This window comes from Chionomys nivalis, chromosome 13 (assembly GCF_950005125.1).
Source record: "Chionomys nivalis chromosome 13, mChiNiv1.1, whole genome shotgun sequence".
NCBI lineage: Eukaryota > Metazoa > Chordata > Mammalia > Rodentia > Cricetidae > Chionomys > Chionomys nivalis.
The window spans coordinates 41,404,373-41,426,070 of record NC_080098.1 but is presented as its reverse complement, the minus strand read 5'-3'; the positions used below and the strand labels follow the sequence as shown (position 1 = coordinate 41,426,070).

Genomic DNA, 21,698 nt, shown 5'->3' with positions numbered 1-21,698 from the left:
TATGTCACTACATAAATGGGGTCATTTATCACCAGTAGTGTAAAGTAATTATAACCAAAACATAAACTGGAATAATGGGGTTAGTAAAATAATTGGAAATCAGGGTAGAATTACTGTTTCACAAAAATAAAGTTAGGAGAAAGGGAGTCATTCAAACAGTCTGTGGTTCCATCCTGGGTTCTGAGAAGGGAGACACGGTCCAAAAACTGTCTTATTCTCTATTGCTATTATAAAACATTGACCAACAGCATCTTGGGCAGAAAGGGTTTATTTGGCTTACACTTCCACATTACAGTCCATCACTGAGTGATGTCAAGGCAGGAGCTTAGGGCTGGAACCTGGAGGTAGGAACTGAAGGAGAACCACAGAGGACCACTGCTTATTGGATTGCTTCTTTAAATAGCCCAGGACCACCTGACTAGACATGGAACTGCTCAGTCAGCTGGTCCTTCCCCATATCAATCATTAATCAAGAAAACACCCCATCAGACTTGTCTACAGACCAGTTTGCTGGGGGTATTTTCTCAGTCGAGGTTCCTTCTTCCCAGATTTTAGCTGGCTTCTTTAGGCACCTGCATTCATGCACACATACACACACACACACACACACACAAACAGCAATAAAAATATGTTCAAGTTCTATAGGCTTTAAAAAATTCAAACACTTTTAAACTCCAAAATCTCTTTAAATTGTCCAAAATCTCATTAAGTGGATTCCTGTAAAATCAAAATACAAGTTACATACACTTCAAGAGAGCAGAACCTGGGCACAGTCACAAACAAACCAAATTAAACCCAATTTGAATAGTTAAATAACCGTCCAACATTTGGGACTCATGATCTTCTGGGCTCCAAAGGGCTTACATAGCTTCGCCTCTCTGGCTCCACCTTATGCAGCACAAACTCGTCTGACAGGCCCACATCTGCTGGTGGACCTGCTGGTCATCCTATAGTTCCATCATCGCCAGTATGCCAGGCTCTCCGCTGCAACTGGCCACACCTCTCTTCAGGAACTGTGTCGCTACTACAGGATGCCAAATCGCAGCTTCTCGCCATGACCCTTAAACCTTGTTCATGCAGTCAAACCAAGTACTACATGGGAGATGCCTACACATTACCAAGTTTTGCTACTAGCTTGAGATGCAGAATTGGTCTCTTCTGGACCAGTCTCTCTGTGCAGATCTGGAGGAAATACTTCCCAGAAGATTTCGTCTCAACAGGGTTAGCCTGTTGTTAATCAGCTGATCTTCACCCCAGTTGACCAGTATCGACTGTCCCAATAAAGCTAAGGTTTCACGTCAGTGGTGCTGGCCTCTTGCTCACAGCCAATTCTTCAGCCCCAGCTGTCAGAAATCACACATTCTTTTTGTGTTTTTTTTTTTTAAAGACAGGGTTTCTCTGTGTAACAGTATCGGCTGGGTGTCCTGGAACTCGCTTTGTAGACAGACTGAAAAATCACACAAATGACCCCAATAGTCTTTGCTTCTCTGCAGCTTCACAAGTCGGGTCTCTATCATCTGCGTTTCTCTCAACACTCTTATTTTCCAAGACCCCACAGCCCATTATACTTTTAATATTCAATGGCTTTTCCAAACCAAAGTTCCAAACACTTTCACAGTCCTTCCCAAAACAAGGTTAGAACTATCACTGCATTTTCACCGGCCTAGTAACAATTTCTCTCAGCTTCTCTGCTGCTGTGATAGACGCTGACCAAAAGCACCTCGGGGAGAAACGGGTTTATTTGACTTACACTTCTACATCAAAGCCCATCACTGAGAAAAGCCAGGACAGGAACCTTGCAAGCGGTTCTCTAAATCCTATCCATAGTCTTCATCTATTTCAGTCATGTGTAAAAACCAACAAAAGTGTAAAACACAGGAGGAGGAATCTGGTTTTTATTTCTGGGAAATAGCAATACTTCTCATTACATCTTACAATCTGCAAGGGAAGGGAAAGTATACTAGAGACCATGAACTCATTGTCTCTCTGTAAGGGCATGGGAAATGGTAAGGACACCTGGCTTTGATGGACAGGAATTGACAAGTCGACAAGATCCTGTGTGTCTGGGGTAGGATTACAGCCAACAGCACTTGTGGTCTCAGTCCACTTCCTCAAGGGGAGGTCTCCATGGAATGACCGTGATTCCCCACATGACCAGAAAACCCATCAATCCCACTCATAGGGCAGATGATCAAAGGAGCCGCGCTCTTCCCTCCCGAGTAACTGAGGCTGAAGTAGGGCCGGACTGGCCCACAGAAGGTAGCATGAGAGAAAGTGAAGGTATGGCATCTCTCTGTCACATTGTAGAAGGAGACCTCACCAGCATCATAGTCCAAGAAAATCCCTACCCGCTGAAGAGGGGTCCGAAGGGGGAGGGCAGTCATCGGGGAGGTAAGAGCCCAGTATTCTTTCCCATACCACAATGACACTGCCCAGAATCCATTCTGGGGCGCTGAGGTCACCCCACCTTTTCTGCATACCGAGTCTTCACAGACACCTATGGTCCACTTGGCTTTATCTCCCACCTCTACCTCCCAGTAATGTCTCCCAGCGATGAAACATGGAGAGCCCAAGACACAGGGAAACAGATTGAACCGCTCAGGGTTGTCTGGTAGGTCCTGCTGGAGGTAACTGTACCGCACTTGACGAAGATTATCAGAAAGGATCAGGCTGGGGTAGGCTGTGTCTGGGTCCAGGGTCACGTCCACTGTAGAAAGAAAGAGGGGTGGTCAGCTGAAGGTCGGAAGAGCCTACTTGAGCCCACCTGGCATTTTGTCTACTTCCCTGGAACACAGCAGAGATGCCCACTAGAGGTTGTACTCATTTTATGATGAACACATTGTAAGCTGCATATTTCAAAAATTACTGCATATTTTCAAAAATTGGACCCAAGCATGGTGGCACACTAAGAAGACAGAGGCAGGAGTATCTTCACGAGTTTCAGACCAGCCTAGGTCACACAGCCAGTGCTGTACAGCAAGACCCGGTACCAAAACCTAAAAGTTTATCACTACATTAGCTAATTACCCTCTCTGTGGCTAACAATGAAACTAACACAATTTTACTCCCACTCTTCTCTCACATCTAAGGCTCAGTCCCCAATGACTGCATCTGAGACTTCTGTACATATGTCTAAGTCCTGAATTTGAAAATTCTGGCATCAACAGAAGTGACGGAAAATATACAGTCACAATAGAACAGACAGAGGCTCCTGGTCACAAAAAGTTGCTAGATTTTTTAAAACAATTATTCATTTATTGTATACACAGCATTCTGCCTATATGTATGTCCACAGAAGAAGACGGCACCAGATCTCATTACAGATGGTTGTGAGCCACCGTGTGGTTGCTGGGAACTGAACTCAGGACCTCTGGAAGAGCTGCCAGTGAGTGTTTTAACCTGAGTAACGTCTCCAGTGCCAGGAGTTGCTATTTTAATTAATTTACTGAAAAACATACAAGAAATTTTAGTTTACAGACATTTTGGAGTTCAGAATTTTTGTTAAAGAACTGAGAATCTGCCAAACTTGCCATCTTTCAAACCATTCTTTCATTTTTGAGATTGTCTTGCACATCTGCTCGCTATTCGTGTTTTTCCTTCCCCTTTTGGGACAATCTATGTAGATCAGATACCTTAGCCTCAAACAGTGTGGCAAAACATGGTCTTATGATCTTGATTCCCCCTGCTTCAGCTTCCCAACTGCTGGAGTTACAAGCATACACACTATCACATCTGGAGTTACAAGCATACACACTATCACATCTGGAGTTACAAGCATACACACTATCACATCTGGAGTTACAAGCATACACACTATCACATCTGGAGTTACAAGCATACACACTATCACATCTGGAGTTACAAGCATACACACTATCACATCTGGAGTTACAAGCATACACACTATCACATCTGGAGTTACAAGCATACACACTATCACATCTGGAGTTACAAGCATACACACTATCACATCTGGAGTTACAAGCATACACACTATCATATCTGGCCTCTGCATAGAAATTTTTTTTTTAAGACAAGATCTCTCTACATAGTACTGGCTTCCCTGGAACTCACTCTGTAGACGAGACTGGCCTTGAACTCAGAGGTTCACCTGTCTCTGCCTCCCAAGTGCTGTGATTAAAGGTGTGCACCACCTCACCTGGCTGCCTGGTTTGTCTTGAACTGATTACTCCATTACTCAACTTTTAATTGAATATTGTGGGTAATTTGCGTCACCCCTGGGTAGTTGGATATGAGGTGTTTAAGAAAGCAGACTGCGCTCAGTGGTAGAGTGTTTGCCTAGCAAGCACAAGGCCCTGGGTTCAGTCTTCAGCTCGGGGAGGAGGGGAGGACAGACTGAACAAGCCATGTCTAGTCATAAGCAGCTTTCCTTCGCGGCCTCTACATCAATTTCTGCCCTGACTGTCCTCAGTGATGGACAAAGTGCAAAAGAAATAAACCCTTTCTTCTGCAAGTTATTTATGGTCATGGTTGTTTCATCCCAACAACAGAAACCTTAACAAAGGCAGAAATTAGTAACAAAAGCGGGAAATTGCTATACAGTCTGACCAAGTGTTTTTGGAGGACTGTGACTGCATTTGAACTTTAGGCTGGAAAAGCCTTTGGGTATTCACAGCTCAGTAGGCTCTTCTGTTTGAACTTGGAAAACAAGAGTGTTCAGAGAAATGCAAATGATGGAGGCCTGGCTTGTGAAGCTGCCGGAAGAAGCAAAGACTCTACTGTGGTCTTCTGTATGGTATTTTTGTGTTAAGAATGAGTGATGCCTGGTCAGCTGGAGCTGAGGAAACAGCTGTGATTAACCAGAATCCAGTACCGATGGAGTAAAACCTTTACTTTGCCAGGACAGACATCTCCTTCCTCCATATCTATTCAGTATAGTACTTGATGTCTTAGCTAGAGGACTAGAACAACCAAAGGAGATCAAGGGGATACAAATATTCTTATTTGAAGAAGACATAATGTTTTAAGCACAAAAGACCCTGAAGAATATATCAGGAAACTTCTACAGCTCATAAACACACTTCAGCAATGTAGCACGATATAAAATTAACACAAAAAATAAGTAGTCTTTCTATATACAAATGACAAACATATTTAGAAAGAAATCAAGGAAATAATCTCATTACTATAGCATTAATAAATTTTTTTTAGCTGGGTGGTGGTAGTGCAAGCCTTTAATCCCAACACTTGGGTGGTAGAGACTGGTGGGTCTCTGAGTTTAAGGCCAGCTAGATCTACAGAGTGAGTTACAGGACAGTAAGGGCTACACACAGAAAGAAACCCTGCCCCTCCCCCACCCCCCAAAAAACCAATGAAAACAAAACAAAAAGATAAGGGGGAAATTAGGAGGATTAAATGGCATAGGTGATGGGAGGGAAGGGTACAAAGGGTTATATGGGGAAAAGACAGCATTAAAGTCGTTAGTTAAGTCACATGGAAACCTAATACTCTAGAAGCTTCATACACACACACAAAATTAATTTAAATGAAGTTACCATATAGTGGGATTCTGGGGACAATATCCCAACTAAACAAGAGAAACTACCAAATAACCTCCTGCTAGGACCATGAATGGGATACATAATTGTTTGAGTTGTTGCCCAATGGTGTCTCAGACACTATCCATGCCTTCACATTACAGGCCATTGCCAACACTATTGGCTATGCTCAACAATCTGATGTAAGTCCCTGTTGCTGAAGACACCACATAGTTATATCACAAGCAGGAAGAAACTGAGTTGACACTCAACGTGGAAGCTTCACCCAACCTGCTAGTTTAAAGGTTGCTATACCTGCTACTGGAGAAGAAAAGTCATCATCAATCTCACTCAACTCAGAGTCCTGTGAACAGCCTGTAAGACACGTCCACTAGTACAATAGTAGCACACATGTTATGAGAGTAACCAACCACTTTATATTTTTGGCCTGCTACACAAGATGGAACCCATACTTGACGATGTCAGTAAGATTAAGAATCTGAGGCCATATAGGTCAGAGGTCCTAGGGAACAGTTACTCTACTAAATAAACAGTTCAATAGAGTGACTACTAATGACATATGCTATATGGATAGATAAGTGCACTGTTTAACCCTTATCGAGAAGTTTCTTTTTGCATTAGAACTGTAATTAACACAGTGTAGACTTTGGAATGCTCAGTCTTAAATGGGATGTCTGTATAACACTCCTCCTCAGGAGTCTACTATGCAGAAGAGGGGAGGAAAGATTTTACAAGCTGGAAGTGGTAGATGACTTCAACAGGGCAGATGCACGTATGAACACACATACAATGTGATAGCATGTACAAAGTCCTGCATAAGCTCAAACCAGACAAAATCATAGCATGGAAGAGGGAAAGTGGGCCCAGAGTGTTACTCCTAGAAGAGAAGCTATTTACAAAAAACAGCTGCTTGGAAAGGGAAAATCAGTTTTCTTCAACAGAGTGATACTGGGTATATCAACCACATTCCAGGGTGGCTCCATGCTAGTTATCAGCCAACACAAATTGGATCCCATGGTTTTTGCTGCTGTTGTCTTTTCTTTGTTGTTGTTGTTGTTTGTTAATTTTAAGAGAAAGAACATGTAGTAGGATGGGTAGAGATGTAAAAGAGTATGTGGGAGGAGATGGAGCAGGGGAAAGACAATATCAAAATATTGAATAAAATTCTCAAAAAATAAACATTAAAAAAATTTTAACAGGTGAGGTGATCCTTGTTTTCAACTATCTGTCCACAAAAGTCATCCACCTACTCTCACCCACTTTCTTCTAGTGCTATGGATCTAACAAAGGACCCAACCCATACACAAAGTCTATTCACCCTGCTGATGAGCTACATATCCAGCCCCAACTTGTCTTTCTTGTGCCATGGGTAAACCTCTTGTCTCCAACCAGACTATAAATTCCAAGGGCAGAGTACTGCTTTCTAAAGCATCTTACGTGTGGCATACTCAGCCAATATTAAAAGAACAAAACATCAAAGGCAAGAGAGATGGCTCAGCAGTTGAGAGCCACTGCTGCCTTTGCTTAAGACCTGGGTCTTGTTCCCAGCACCTACATGGTGGCTCACAACCACCTGTGACTCAGATTAGGGGAATCTAACCCCATTTTTTGGCCTTTGTGAGCAGCAGACAGGCATGTGGTACACATATATACTTGTATTCCAAATACTTAAAATGTTTAAATAAATAAACATTGATAACAGCCTTTGTCCCAGTTAAGGAAGACCTGATAACTAAAGGCTGGAAGTAAACATACCTCAGATTTGGGTCTCCTGGAATCAGACTGACTCAGTCTCTGAATCATAACTTAAAGATGGATGTCTACGGTTTGTCAAATTTTGGCCCAGAGCATACCACTGAAAAGTTAAGAACCCCAGACTCAACAACACGGGGAAAAACAAAAGAGCTGATTAAATCACTTCTATTGGGGCAAACAAATAGTACATTGTCCCAGATACTGGTGCGAAGGTGCATTCTAGAGTGGGATTTTCTGCTTCAAGGGAACCATGTGTCTAGCATTCTACAAATCTTTAAAGTGACAAAGATGACACTTTAGAAAGCACATAGAAACAACCAGAGGCTTCTGGCTGTATGTTATTTTGCATATATGCAACCAAAGGATCCAAACTCAGGCAGCCTATAACCACTTCTAATAGTGGTTAGATTTATAGGGCTTTTACCCCTTTCTTCAACATTGTTCGTCTTCTAGCACGTACCTGAGTATAACTGAGCCTCTCTCAATTCTGAAAGAACAAGAAAGAAAAGTTACTGAACCTCTGTGTCTTTCTAGGAAGTACGTTAAGTGAATTTAATTTGGTTAAAAATCATAAAGTAGTGGAATCTACTGGCATTCCAGAACCCTTACATCAACGGGGCACTGATTTCTAAGTTCACTGTTAGAACTCCGTATCTGCTCATTTACCCAGAATTTTTTTCTTTCTCTCTCTTTCTTTTTCATTTTTTTAAGACAGGGTTTCTCTGTATAACAGCTCTGGCTGTCCTGGAACCTGCTTTGTAGACCAGGATGGCATAAAATTCAGAGATCCACCTGCCTCTGCCTCCCAAGTGCAGGGATTAAGGACATGCCCGGCTCTTCTTCTATTTTTTATTTTAATTTTTTTAAAAGACAGTCTTACTATGTAACCCAGGCCGACCTGAAACTCACTATTTGGCCAAGGATGGTTTTGAACTCATGACAGTTGTCCCTGATCAGCTGCCCAAGTATCAGGCTTATAAGTACGGCTATTATACTTTGCTCATGGAAGGATTTTTAGGGCCAGAGGGCTTGAAAACCCTGGCTATACAGATAACATGTGTGAACTTGGTAGAACATAGTATCAGACTGAGTCACAATCAAGAATCCACCTTCCATAGCACGACCTGACTCTACAAAGGCTAAAAGTTCAAATGCATGACATACATATTTACAACTCTTAATTTGTACAAACCGTCTGCTGTGGAGGCTGAGTGGCTCAAATGACACCCACTGCCATCATTAATTTGTGGGGGATTTCACACAAGAGACTTTGAAGTGGCAAAGGAAGAGGAAGAGAAATAAGAATCAGACTGAGGAAAGCCACTTCTGAACTATCCACTGAACTAAATGTCGTTGTGGAGGGCAGCTATGGCACATTTTTAATCTCAGAATTGAAGCTGTGAGGCAGCAGGCTGGTGAGTTAAGGCTAGACTGGGCTGTCTCAACAAAACCCAAACTAAAACAATAATAATGTAAACAGGAAAGTCTGTGCATGATGTATGTGTGCTAGTGAGGGGTCACATATCACACTGCACATGTTGTCGGTTCTCTCCTTACACCACATCTCAAACATAGGTCAACAGGTCTGCACAAGGCACAGCACTTACTGAGCCATTCTGCTGACCCTCCTGAGCTCTCAATACACTCTGCTGCTCCTCAAGAAACTTAGAACATCAAGAGTCCAGAAAATAGACAAATTTACCTTGGATTTTCTCCATATCTGACTGCATCTTTTCTAAGGATAAAAGAGAAGAGATTCAGTTTGTATTACTCTGACTGGAAAATGCACCCGTAGATAGATGATCACAGCATACAGACATCAGAATACTAACCCACTTCCTCTCCTCATATTACCTGTGAACTGCTTCAGACTTTCTGTCAAGAACAGACATTTTTGGGCAAAAATATGGATTTTCTCTTGTAGATCTGGAGGTGTGATCCAGGGCTCAGGGATCCTGATTCTTTCAGCCCTAAAATAAAACAACAAACCACATGTGATTACCTTCTCCAACCTTCTGAGGCCCAGGCTAGGGCTTGACTAACCTGTCTAGCACTAGTGGGCAGGCAGTCTTTAAAACTGGTTACCACAAGTTTCCACAACTTCCTTCTAGATCACCTTCAGAGGTGACAGTGAGAGATAATCTTGCTCATTTTCATCTCTCCCAAAGCACCAGCTCATGGTCTTGTGAACAGTAAGTCCTCAGTGGGGACACTGCTCCTCTCTGCAATTCCAGTCCTCAGGAGGCAGGGACATGAGGATCACTGCTTGTTTCAAGGCTACAAAGTGAGATCTTGTCTTAAAACTTCTAACACCTTTATCCCTAGCACTGGGGAGGCAGAGGCAGGTGGATCTAAGTTCGAGGCCAGCCTGGTCAAATGAGTGAGTTAGAGAACAGCCAGGGCTATAGAGAAACCTTGCCTCGAAAAACCAAATTGAAAAAAAGTTATTTTATTTATGTGTCTGTGTCTGTGTGATGTCACATATTCGAATGCCTGTGGACGCTAGAAAAGGTAGTCTTTGGACCTGAAGTAACAGACAATTTATAGTTAGGTGCTGAAAGACAAACTCCAGTTTCTGGAAGAGTCAGCAAGAGCTCTTAATTGATAAACTGTATTTCTGTGGTCCCCAAAACTAAATCTTTACAGATTTCTAGGGTCTGAGATAGTGACTCTCATGCAAGGTTGATGGCTTGCCATGCCAGCCCTGCATCAAAAACAAGAAAATAGAGTACGGCATATCGAGTGCTGAAGGCCGAGGTTCAATATCTGGTACCGCAGAACAGGAAAAACCAAACCAAACCCCATAAAAACTCCATACAAAGAAAACACAAAATTGGGCATTGCAGCTCAATTACTGCCTATAATTTCAGTGTAAGAAACTGAAGCAGGAGCACCAGCCCAGCCCATTATAGAAAAACTTATCTCAAAACCAAACCAAACCAAACCCAAATCTGGCAGACATAGCTTTACTTAACTGACCACCCAACTGTGAATGTTACAACTTCCAATTCTTCTCCACCTCAGCAGCTCTGGGGACCAGTCATCTATACACAGCTCCTAGCCAGCCCATCAAACTTACTTTCCTTTGAAGGATTTTAATCACAATTCAGCTTTGCCAAAGTCAAAGTCAGTCTCATCTTGTAGGTTCTCCCATAGTAACCGTCAGTCATCCTTCCAAAGCCTAAACACCTACAGTTACAACTGTCTTGTCTTCCTTTTTTTTTTTTTTGAGACAGGGTTTCTTTGTGTAGCTCTGGAGCCCAACCCAGAACTAGATCTGTAGATCAGGCTGGCCTCAAACTCACAAGTGTTGGGATTAAAGGCATGTGCCACCATCATCTGGCCCTGTCCTGTCTTCTTGCCTGTTCCAAATTCTCCCCTTCTTTTGGTCTGGTCTTTCCCTCCTCTCTTCCCTTCCTTTCTAGTACTAGCAATCAAATCGTAGGCTTGCTTATGGCAAACGCACGTCACACCACTGAGCTACATTCACTTTTCACAGGAGACAAACGACCAGAGCCAGAATCCATGTGAGCGCTCAGTAATTAAATAACTCCAAGCCAGTCACATCTTCCTTAAGGCCTTATTTCCCTTTATAAAGAATGAGATAAGGAAATGGAAAAAACTCTGAAATTTGCAGAACCAAGAGTCATTAATGTGCTCTTTTCAAGGTCTGGAAGTACCCTCACACTTAAACCACAATATCCCTCAAGTGAACTCTCTCACTTCAACGTCAATTTGTCAAAAGTTCCAAAAGCGGTTTTTTAAATTAATTAATTAAGAAAGACAGGGTCTCACTATGTAGCTAGCTCTGGTTGTCCTGGAACTCACTATGTTGACCATGCTGGCCTTGGACTCACAAAGATCTGTCTGCCTCTGCTTAGAAAGTGTTGTGATTAAAGGTGTGAGCCATTGGACTCAGCCAAGTTCTAAAATTCTCTGGGAAATAAGACTCTTCAGTGAGAGACAGCAACTCAATAAGCTTCTTATAAGGCGATAGTCTCCAATTCAGATTTATAGATGTGAGCCCAGTCTTGGTTTATAACACAAGGACAGAAAAGTGTACCTGCTCAGTGTGTCTCCAATGTCCTGCAAGAGAAAAGAAAGGAAAATCATGAGACACTGCACTCCTTGAGTTTTCTTCCAGATGTTCACTGGAAACCAGCTATGTGCCCACTTTCTCAGAGACACTATAGACAAGGTTAACTGGGATATAATTTAACCTCAAAGACCTAGAAATCAGGAAGAAGAAGCAAGGATTCACTAACTCAGGCATCTTACTCTTAGTCCTTAGCTGCCTAAATGTGCAGTTACTTAAAAGAAAAAAAAAGAAATTGAAATAACCATGCATACGATGAACTCCTGTTTCTTTCTTTCTTTTTTTTTTTTTTTTTTTGGTTTTTCGAGACAGGGTTTCTCTGTGGTTTTGGAGCCTGTCCTGGAACTAGCTCTTGTAGACCAGGAACTAGCTCTTGTAGACCAGGCTGATCTCGAACTCACAGAGATCTGCCTGCCTCTGCCTCCCAAGTGCTGGGATTAAAGGCGTGCACCACCATCGCCCGGCAAATGATTTTGCCAATATGTGGTTGCCATGGATCGAACTTTTGACCTTTGGAAGGGCAGCCAGTGCTCTTAACCACTGAGCTATCCCTCCAGCCCTGAACTCCTGTTTCTTTCCTCATTTACTATCCTTCGTTCCTTTTCTGTATCTCTTATACACAGTGCATATAATGGCATAAGCATCTTCAGTACTTTGTAAAGCTGTTGTTTACCATCTATCTTTTCCAGAACTGTATCTTCCTGCTCAACTTCAGCTGTCATAAAGTTTGGGAAGCTGGGCAATCATGGTGCACACCTTCAATCCCAGTAGTTGGGAGAGAGAGGCAGGCGGAGTTTGGGAACTACATGGTCTATATAGTGAGTTCCAAGACAGTCAGGACTTCACAGAAAAATTCTGCCTCCAAAACCCAAATAATAAAGTTTGGGAATCTTAATCTCAATCACAGTCCATACTCTAATCAACTGACTTAAGACTCTTCACAGCAATGGCACTCAGTCCTACCCTAGGCTGTACAGAACATGCACTGGTTACTGTGACTTGGAGTCTCAATAGAGCAAATGGTGATACAGACTGTGACCACTTACTATTTTCCCATTAGTGAGTAATGTATTTGTGATACTTTCAGTTCTTATCAAACATTCTCCGTAAGGTTTAACATCCACTGACAAGTTTGTTTTTGTTTTTAAAAGAAACCCCAAAGCTGGGAATTAAACTCAAGGCCTTGTATAAGTCACACCTCCCAATAATTCTTGTCTAAATTTTTGACTTGATAGCTGCAAAAAGTTATTTCTAACTTTAAAATCCCTTCCATATGACAAACACAGAGCTTGAAGAATCTCTCCCTCAATAGTATGGATTTTTTTACTTTTTAAAAATTTTGCTATTTCTTGTATAGGCTGGTTTTGCCTACGTGTACGTGTGATTCCTACAGAGAGAGACCAGATGAGGGCACGTAATCTCAGATTTATGGCTGGCTATGAGCTGCCATGTGGGAGCTGGGAGTCAAATCTGAGTCCTCAGGAAGAGCAGCCAGGACATCTCTTCAGCTCCATCCCACCCCCTTTTTAAGACAGCACCTCATTATATAACCGTGACTGGTCTCAAACTTGAAGATCCACCTACCTCTAGAAATTATAGATTATTTTATTCAATGGGCTGTAACCCATTGCTGCTTTTATTTATTTTGGTTCAAAACCAAAAATCTAACAATTTATTCTCAAATCCTTGTCACTCCTCCTGACCCCTATCTTATTTCCCCATTCTCCATGATTTTGTTTTCTTTGTGAAACTAGCTCATACATGTAATCTCCAATCTCTCGTTCTTACCCACAATGTATGGCACTCTACTATTACTTTAAGATTTGTGTGTGAGCCCGGCGGTGGTGGCGCACGCCTTTAGCCCCAGCACTTGGTAGGGGGATCTCTGTGAGTTCGAGGCCAGCCTGGTCTACAAGAGCTAGTTCCAGGACAGGCTCCAAAGCCACAGAGAAACCCTGCCTCGGAAAACAAAACAAAATAACAACAACAACAACAAAATAGCGTGTGTGTGCGCAAAGAGCCTCGAAGAACTAACTGGATCCCTTGAAGCTGGAGTCATAGGCAGCTGGGAGTCACCTGATGTCAGTGCTAGGAACTGAACTCAGGTCTCCTAGAAAAGCAGGAAACCACTGAGCTGTCTCCCCAGCCCCCACACTTACTTTACATTTTGATTTCTTCACCCATATCAGCTTACAGGTACCATCCCTGTCCTCAACCCCTCTTGAAACAGGACCTGACTATGTAGCCAGCCCTGGCTGACCTGAATCTGTTCACACCGACCAGGCTGGCCTCAATATTTCATTAATTCTCCTACCTTTGCCTAGGTACGCACTACTATTTCAGGCTGCTCAGTTACTTTTTTTTTTTTTCTTAAGTTGCATGGTATTCTGTTGGGCATGTGTTTAGCTGACTAAATCAGTCAATGTTTTAAGTTTGGAACTTAGACTATTTCCAGGACTTACACACAATGTTGAGGTAAACCATCTTGCTATATATTTTAATACTTGGGTCTAACAACATCCCAAACACTTGCTATTCTAACTGATAAGGGACACCTCAGTGGAGTTTTAGTTGGCATTACTCCTCTAATGGTGCTGGTACATTTGCTTACATTCATGGGCCAATCTTATGCTTCCACAGCTTGTCTCTTTGTGACTTCTGCCCATTTTCCTATAGAATATTCCTTCACCCTTTTTTTTCTCCCTCAGATAGGGTCTCATGTGGCCCAAGAAGATTCAAATTCCTGATCCTCCTACTTCTTCCCAAATGACAGAGTCCCTCTGTAGCCTAGCTCAGCCTTGAACTCATAGCTCTTCTTCTGACTCAGTGTTGGGAAGACAGGTATAAACTACACCAGTTCCCGACCCCCAATTCTTATGTGGTCTCTTGTCTAATTCAACTGGTTAAAACTGCCAATACAGTTTTAAACAGCATGCAACTGTAGCACTTTGGAAACGAGGTAGAAGGTAAATGCGAGGTCAGCCTGGGTTATACGAGACCCATCTCACAAAACCAAACAATGAACAGAAGTAGAGAGTGCACATTCTGCCTTTTGTCCCCAGACCCCTGGACGTTTGCTATTCCAAAGGCTTAAACTCTAGACAGTTCTGGATAGCTGCCAGACTTTTCTTCCTTACTGGATCCATGAACATACATCCTTTGCAAACTCCCATTATCCATCTTCAATTTCATGGTCCATATAGTAAAAAATATTTTCATATGCTAAGTGTAGCCATGTTGGAATGAAATCATAGCATTTTGGTAATATGCACCTTTTTTTCTTAATTATTTTTATTTGTTTGCTTGTTGGAGGTGGGTAGGAATGCATGCCTAAGACAGCACAAGTGTGTAGATCGGAGAACGACTCGCAAGAGTTGGTTCCCTCCTTCCAGCATGTTGGGTACCAGGGATAGAACTCTGATCCTCAGGCTTGGCAACTAATGTCTTTACCCTCTGAGCCATCTCACCAAGAAATCATAGCATTTTGGAGGTCAAAGCAGGAATATTCCAGTTTGAGGCCAGCAAAACTTTGTCTCAAATAAACAAACTAAAACAAAAGGCCATTATGATTCCCCAAAACATGCTGGATGTGGGTGCACACGTATAATTCTACATCTCTCTGTAAATTCGAGGTCAGTCAGGGATACACTGTGAAACCTTGTCTAAAAAAAGAATAGGATAAGGGGCTGGAGAGATGGCTCAGTGGTTAAGAGCACTGGCTGCTCTTCCAAACACCTAGGTTCAATTCCCAGCACATATCTGTCTGTAACTCCAGTTCCAGGAGGTCCGACACCCTCAAACAGACATACAAGCAGGCAAAACACTAATGAACATACTATCTCTCTCTCTCTCTCTCTCTCTCTCTCTCTCTCTCTCTCTCTATATATATATATATATATATATATATATATATATATATATATATATATCAGGCACACATGTCTTTAATACCAGCACTCAGGAAGCAGAGGTAGGTGAATCTCTGAAGAGTAGATTATACTCACAATGGAATATCATTAAGCTGTAAAAAATAAAATATTAATCCATTCCACAATGAAGATGAATACTGAAAAAAATTATGCTGAGTAAAAGCAGCCAGAATTAAAAAGTCCACATACTGTATGATTTTACTGAACACCCAAAAATGTAAAAGCCCAGATCCAGGGACTAGAGGACTTAATGGAATGGGGTTTCTTTTGGGAGGTAATAAAAGTGCTCTGATCTAAACAGTAAGTTGAAAATTGAATTCACTATTTTAAAATGCTATTTGTGCTACAGAAATGACATTTTGAAATGGTGAGATTTATGTTTTCCATGCCAAAAAAAAAAAAGTCCTGTCCAAACAGGCCCAATTGCTTCCCAGTGCTTACATGAGAGCAGTGAAGACCCAAGAAAGCGAGGCAGCCAACATCACTCACAAAGAGCAGAATAGTCCAATAAATAAATTGTCACTGGGGCCAGTGGGTAAGAGCACCTACCTTGCAAGCCTGACGACCTGAGTTCAATCTCTAGAACCCACATAAAGGTGGAAAGAGAGGATGGAACCCAGGTAGTTGTTCTGACTGTCACATGGGTATCATGGCACATACATGCCCCCACCATCACATGTTCATATCTACCTATCATCAGTCATCATCTATTTGTCACTAAGCTAACAATCCTACCGTGCCTCAGAGAGCAGAGGCTTGCCCAGACACTGCAGCAGTCTTCCCAAACAACCGAGGACCTTCTGCAAGCTAATGTGCTACTCTACTCCAACCCTTTTAGTAGCATAGACTTCTCATGTCCCATCAGTTTGAACAGTGTCCACCTGATCTCTACCATAGACACCCTCCCCCCACTTTTAAAATGTTTAGTTTCTTCAAGTAGTCCCTCCAGATAAAGGCACATTAGTCTCCTTGTCTCTAGGAATCTTCTCCATCACCATCCTTCAGTCTCTACCGACAGTTTCTATTCACCTAACCTGGTCACTTTTCAACTCTGACATGGTTCTTGCTCAAAATGATTTCTGTGACAATTCTATGTGAAGTCATCAGTCATTTTAAGAGCTCTGATATTATTGGGCATCAACTACAAGACTGTCATCTACTCCCACCATCCTGGTCATTCTGCCTCACAGGTCAACAGCCCCCCTTTCAAACTCTCCCTTCTCTCTCTAGCAATAAAACAATGACCTTCATCAAGGCTTGTCTGCCCTTCTTGTGCTAAAACAGGTTAGGAAACTTTTCCCTGAAGCATTAGATGGTAAACAGTTTATGTTTCAGTATCCACATAAATAGTTAGTCCTACTGACGTACTGGAAAGCAGGGATGAATTTTATGTGTATGAACGAGCATGGCTATGGAAACTGATAGACACTGAACCTCAATTTCATACAGTTTCACCTACAATGAAAAATATTCTCAACTTTCCCAAACATCTTAAAATATAAAAACCTACTTAGTTCCAAGCACCAACAGAAACAAAAGGCAGGTCATAATTTGCTCACTATTGTACTATCCTATGACCTGTTTTAAAAGGCATTTGCTGTAGGAAGTCTTACAGCCAGTGGTTACCAGCCCACGGGGACGTGGCCTCTTATACTATATATGCTGATGTAGAGCCTGGGTCCAGTCTCTCTTTTCCAGCTGTGGGATTTGGCTTCTGATCTGGCTGTGGTAATATACACATATATTTTAAAATTTCAGGATAATAAAAGGGCCTTGAAAGAGATGTGGTTCAAATTCTTTATTATAATTGATCCTGAGCAAATGAGATCCATCAATGAAGCCCCAACAGAGTCAAGGGATGGGCCCACAATCAGATACTGCAGGAGGGGCCCAAAGACTAGGTTTTTCTTTTGCCCTTTCCATGATACACTGAAAAACTGACTGAGTTGTGTCAGTCACAACTTCTAGCTGGGCCGTGGTGGCGCACGCCTTTAATCCCAGCACTCGGGAGGCAGAGGCAGGCGGATCTCTGTGAGTTCGAGGCCAGTCTGGTCTACAAGAGTTGGTTCCAGGACAGGCTCCAAAGCTATAGACAAACCCTATCTTGAAAAAACAAAACACAAACAAAGAAAAAAAAAAAAACCCAAAAAACTAAAAAAAACAACTTCTAGTATACAGTTTTCCTTCCAAAATGCCCAACACTTAAGCAGTTACAAAGGACAAAGGGCATCATGAACACTACCTGGCAATGGTAAAGCTGCCCTGCAGGGCTTTCCTGCTTACCTGTAAGAGTTCCCTGGTGGGCTGCTGCTGCTTCTCTTCCAGTTGGGCAATCAGGCCACTGAGGTGAGAGATGTTGCAGGAGAACTGAGTGATGGCACCATTGATGCTGTTGTAGATGGCTAAGTCTAGCTCCTCGAGGCGAGCTAACAGGCGATACTCGTGTTCCTTCAAGGAGTGATACAGCTGCTCAAATTCCCAAACGATTTTTTCCCTCTCCATCTGGGTCAGGCTCTGTACACGACATGCAAAGGTAGTGAATAGGAAAGGCTCACTTCTAGAACTCTTGTAAATCTTCCCAATGACTTAACCCCGAGACCTCATTTCATACTATAACAGCTTCTCTCCTTCTCTCTCTCCCTCCCTCCCTCCCTCCCTCCCTCCCTCCCTCCCTCCAGTCTTTATACACCACGAACTGAATTACTCTAACGGTAATTAAGAAATAGTCCCTACTGTAAGACTCAGTCAAGTGATAGTCAGGTTCACGAGACACCGTCATGATGGGTAAAGACAATGGGAGAAGTTCAACAGTCTCCCCAAAATCCATGTTCACACAGGATCTTGTAGAATGCCATGTAAGCATGAGTTAGATAGGCTTTTTAGGCTGAGCAAATGGCACAGGCATTTAAAGAGGGGAGAGAAAACATGGTTGGTTCTATATGCCTAGAGCCCATGAGCACTGAAGGACAAGATCAGATCATAACCTGCCTGGTAGAGTCACGAAACACAGCCATACAGAAGTGGCAGGGTTAGGTGTGTACCTTGTGGAGGTGATCCGGAATGATCACGCACACTTTCCTAGACTCGCTTACTTGGTCCCTTTAAGTGATTCTTGGGGAGTGCTTATGGGTTTGGCATTGAAGCTGCCCTACACATGTGTCTATTACAGTTTGTCTATCTTATCTTCTCTACCCAATTCCTCGACTGCCAAGAAGCTGTAGAGGCAGGTGTGCCAGTGTATTCCTGGATTCCTAGCACTTGGAAGGCAGGGATGGGAAGATTGGGACTTTAACTAATGAATTCAAGATCAGCTTGGGTTATGGAAGACCTCATCTCAAAAAAGCAAGCGTTCTACCTAAGGAATTACAAGTGTGGCAGGGCATACCTGTAATCCCAGCATCTGGGGAAGCCAAGCAAAGAATATTCAGAATTTAAGACATTCCTGAACTACCCAGTTAAATTATTTCTAAATAAATAACAAATGGTCAGCAAAAAACACTCACGAAACATTTTCCGTGAATCCAGCCACACCCACTCATTTATATATTAGACATGGCTGATTTTGAGATACAATACCAAGCTGTTTAGTTGTGATTTGGCTTGTGTAAACCCACAAAGCTAAAAATACTACTGGCCCTTTTTTGACCTGAACTCAGCTGTCCCAAGAACCCCCACCCCATCATACCTCTAACCAAACCAATTTTCTTAGGCACTTACTGGGCATCTTTGTAGCACACTTGTGTGCGCATGCACACACACACCTCGGCCTATTGACACTTTTCCTAAGCTCATACCTCTTCTCAGTTGGGTAAGTCTTTCAAAGGCATAAAGCATACAATACAATCTTAGATGTACAAAATTAAAGCTAAAAGAAACCTTAAAGATCAGTGTTTCCAAAAGGGACGTGACTCACACCCTGGCAGGAACAATTTGCCGGCACAGGTCTGTTTCTCGCTATAAAACACTGACCAACCTTGTCCCGTCTTCCCACTTGATCTTTGACTCGGCCCAAAACCAAACATTTACCATTTGAAGGGCAGAAAGAGCAGCACCATAGCTTTCACCCGACTTTTCTACCTTAACAGACAAAGAAATTAGGGCCGAGAGAGGCTGCACCACCTCTCCATCTAAACCGGCAAGCGCCAGAGCCAAGAGGCAAACCCAAGATTCTGGATTCCTAGAGGCTGTCTCTCTCTGGACAAACCTCCCAGAGCTGACACCTCTGTTCGAAGTTTTTCACTGTACCCTGACCAACACTGAGTTTTCTCAAGGACTATCAGAGACAGTAGTTCAGAAGGTTACTATCCAGACACAATGCTCTATAGGCTGGAGAATGGGACCCTTACCAGGAGCTCAGCTCTCGCCTGCTCCCCCTGCGCCCGCCGTCTCTTCTTCAAATCCTTCACTCTTCTTAGATGGTCGAGTCGATTCTGGATTTGTTCCTGAAGAAAGGAAACAATTGGTCAGTTCAAGACGTTACTCTGCTTATCAAACAGGAACCCAAACTACAGATGCCAAGGCCCAGATGGACTGTCCTCAGACCACAATGCCACTCCTGGGAAGAGCCCAAAGTGTAGGGGTCAGCACAGCTCTCCTGGAGGAGTTTGTTATTTGAACTCTGAGCCACCTACCAGTTCTGCCTAAGTTATGAGGCATCTGGGTAAGGAGGCTCAAAGGCTAAGGAACACAAAGTTCCTTGGAGGAGCACAGAGACAATGACTTATTTTCCTCAGGCACAGAATCGGCAAACATCACTTTCCTATGCTACAACCCCTCACCAGTGAGTGAAGATACATGTGTCAGCTATGTAAACACAACTGATATTTGGATGAGCTCACATTTAAACAAATATAATTCGGGGTGTCTGTATCCCTGCAGTCGTCAAAATAGACTCCTTGCCACTTTAGAGCTGCTTTATAAGCAACGTTTTTGCACTACCGTGTAGCCACGCCAGTGTTTATCCAACAGTCCACAAAGGCCTCTTCAGGGCTTGTGAGTTCACTTACTCTTCATAATAACTGTTCTCTCCCGATTCTCAGAGTGGCTAAATGATTTACTCAAGCAGGAAAGAGCTGTTCATTTCCATTAGCGTCTAAAACAGGTTACAGGGAAGAGCTGGGGACATAGATTAAGTGATAGGCATTGCTTGACGTGAATTAGCCGGCCAGCAGCGACTGTCTGGTTTGCTATCCCGGGCCGGGTGGAGTTCGAGGTCTCCAAAGCCTTTATCAAAGTGGACGTGGCTTGATGTGCAACTCCTTTGTCAAAAGGGAGGGTCTCCTCGCGCCGTCCCTGCCCCGCACGCGTTGAGGCAGTTAACGGGGGGGGGGGGGGGGGGGCGGGTGGCGGGGGAAGCCTGGGGGTGGGGACGCTTCTGGCCCCGCCAGCTACAGGTTCTCCTTCCGAGTCTGAGAGCGGAGGTTCCGCAGCCGACAGGGAGGAAATGACGGCGCCGGGCCCCACGTCCGGCTCGCCATTTTCTCGGCGGCAGGCCCCGGGAAGCCCCCGGCTTGGCCCCTTTGTCCGCCGGCCAGGCCCTACCTTAAAGCCCTCCACCGCCTCCTCGAGGGGCAGCACGCTGTGGCCACGGTGCTCCCGCGAGCGGTCGCACACCACGCAGATGGGCATCTGGTCCTGCTCGCAGTACAGCTTCAGCGGCTCGCGGTGCTTCTCGCACACGCCCATCTCGCCGCCGGGCCCCGACGGCCGCTCGGTGCGCAGCTGCTTCACCAGCTGGGTCACGTTGGCCAGGTGCCGGTTGGGCCGCATGTGGCGCTGCGGGAAGGTCTCCCGGCACTGCGGGCACGACACGTTCGTCTCCGCCGCACCCCAGCAGCGGGCCAGGCAGGCGCAACAGATGTTGTGGCCACAGTCGAGCATCATGGGCTCCGCGAAGTACTGAAGACACACGGGGCAGGTGGTCTCCTGCTGCAGGCACTCGGCCACGCTCCCGGAGGCCATGTCGCGGGCAGGCTGGGCCGCAGGGCATGAGCCCGGAGCCGAGCTCTGGCTGAGCCCGGCGCGCTCGCTCGGCTTCTCCTCTCCGGAGCGGGGCGGGGCCTCCAAGGCCGGGATGGCCGAGGCGCGCCGAGCTCTCCGGCGGCCGGACCAATCCCCGCACCGCTGCACCCCGCCGAGAGCGCGGGAAGGCCTGGACTCCGGAGCCCGGCCGGGGGCCGAACAGAGGGGCGTCGGGGATCCGGCGCCGCCGACTGGCTCACAGGGCAACGTGGCCGTGTCGGAACGGATCCCCGGGCCGCGCAGACTCCACGGGCCAAACGGAAGAGGTGGGCCGGGGGCGGGGCCTGGCTTCGCGCGCCGCTCTCTTTTAGGCGAGCGGGCGGGCTTCCTCGGCGTTGTCCTGGAGACCCCGGAGCTGGAGCCCCGGTACCCTGCTTA

General features: G+C 44.4%; 1 protein-coding gene across 1 annotated transcript; it reads right to left on the bottom strand.

The window, feature by feature from the left end:
- Positions 1-264: 264 nt before the first annotated feature.
- On the bottom strand, positions 265-21,640 carry Trim27 (tripartite motif containing 27). Its single transcript, XM_057787802.1, has 8 exons — positions 20,841-21,640; positions 19,646-19,741; positions 17,583-17,813; positions 11,338-11,360; positions 9,129-9,244; positions 8,977-9,009; positions 7,735-7,761; positions 265-2,707 (listed from the first exon to the last, which is right to left on the bottom strand). Exons 1-8 carry the CDS (start codon positions 21,258-21,260, stop codon positions 2,112-2,114), a joined length of 1,542 nt encoding a protein of 513 aa, XP_057643785.1. The 5' UTR covers positions 21,261-21,640; the 3' UTR covers positions 265-2,111.
- Positions 21,641-21,698: the final 58 nt, after the last annotated feature.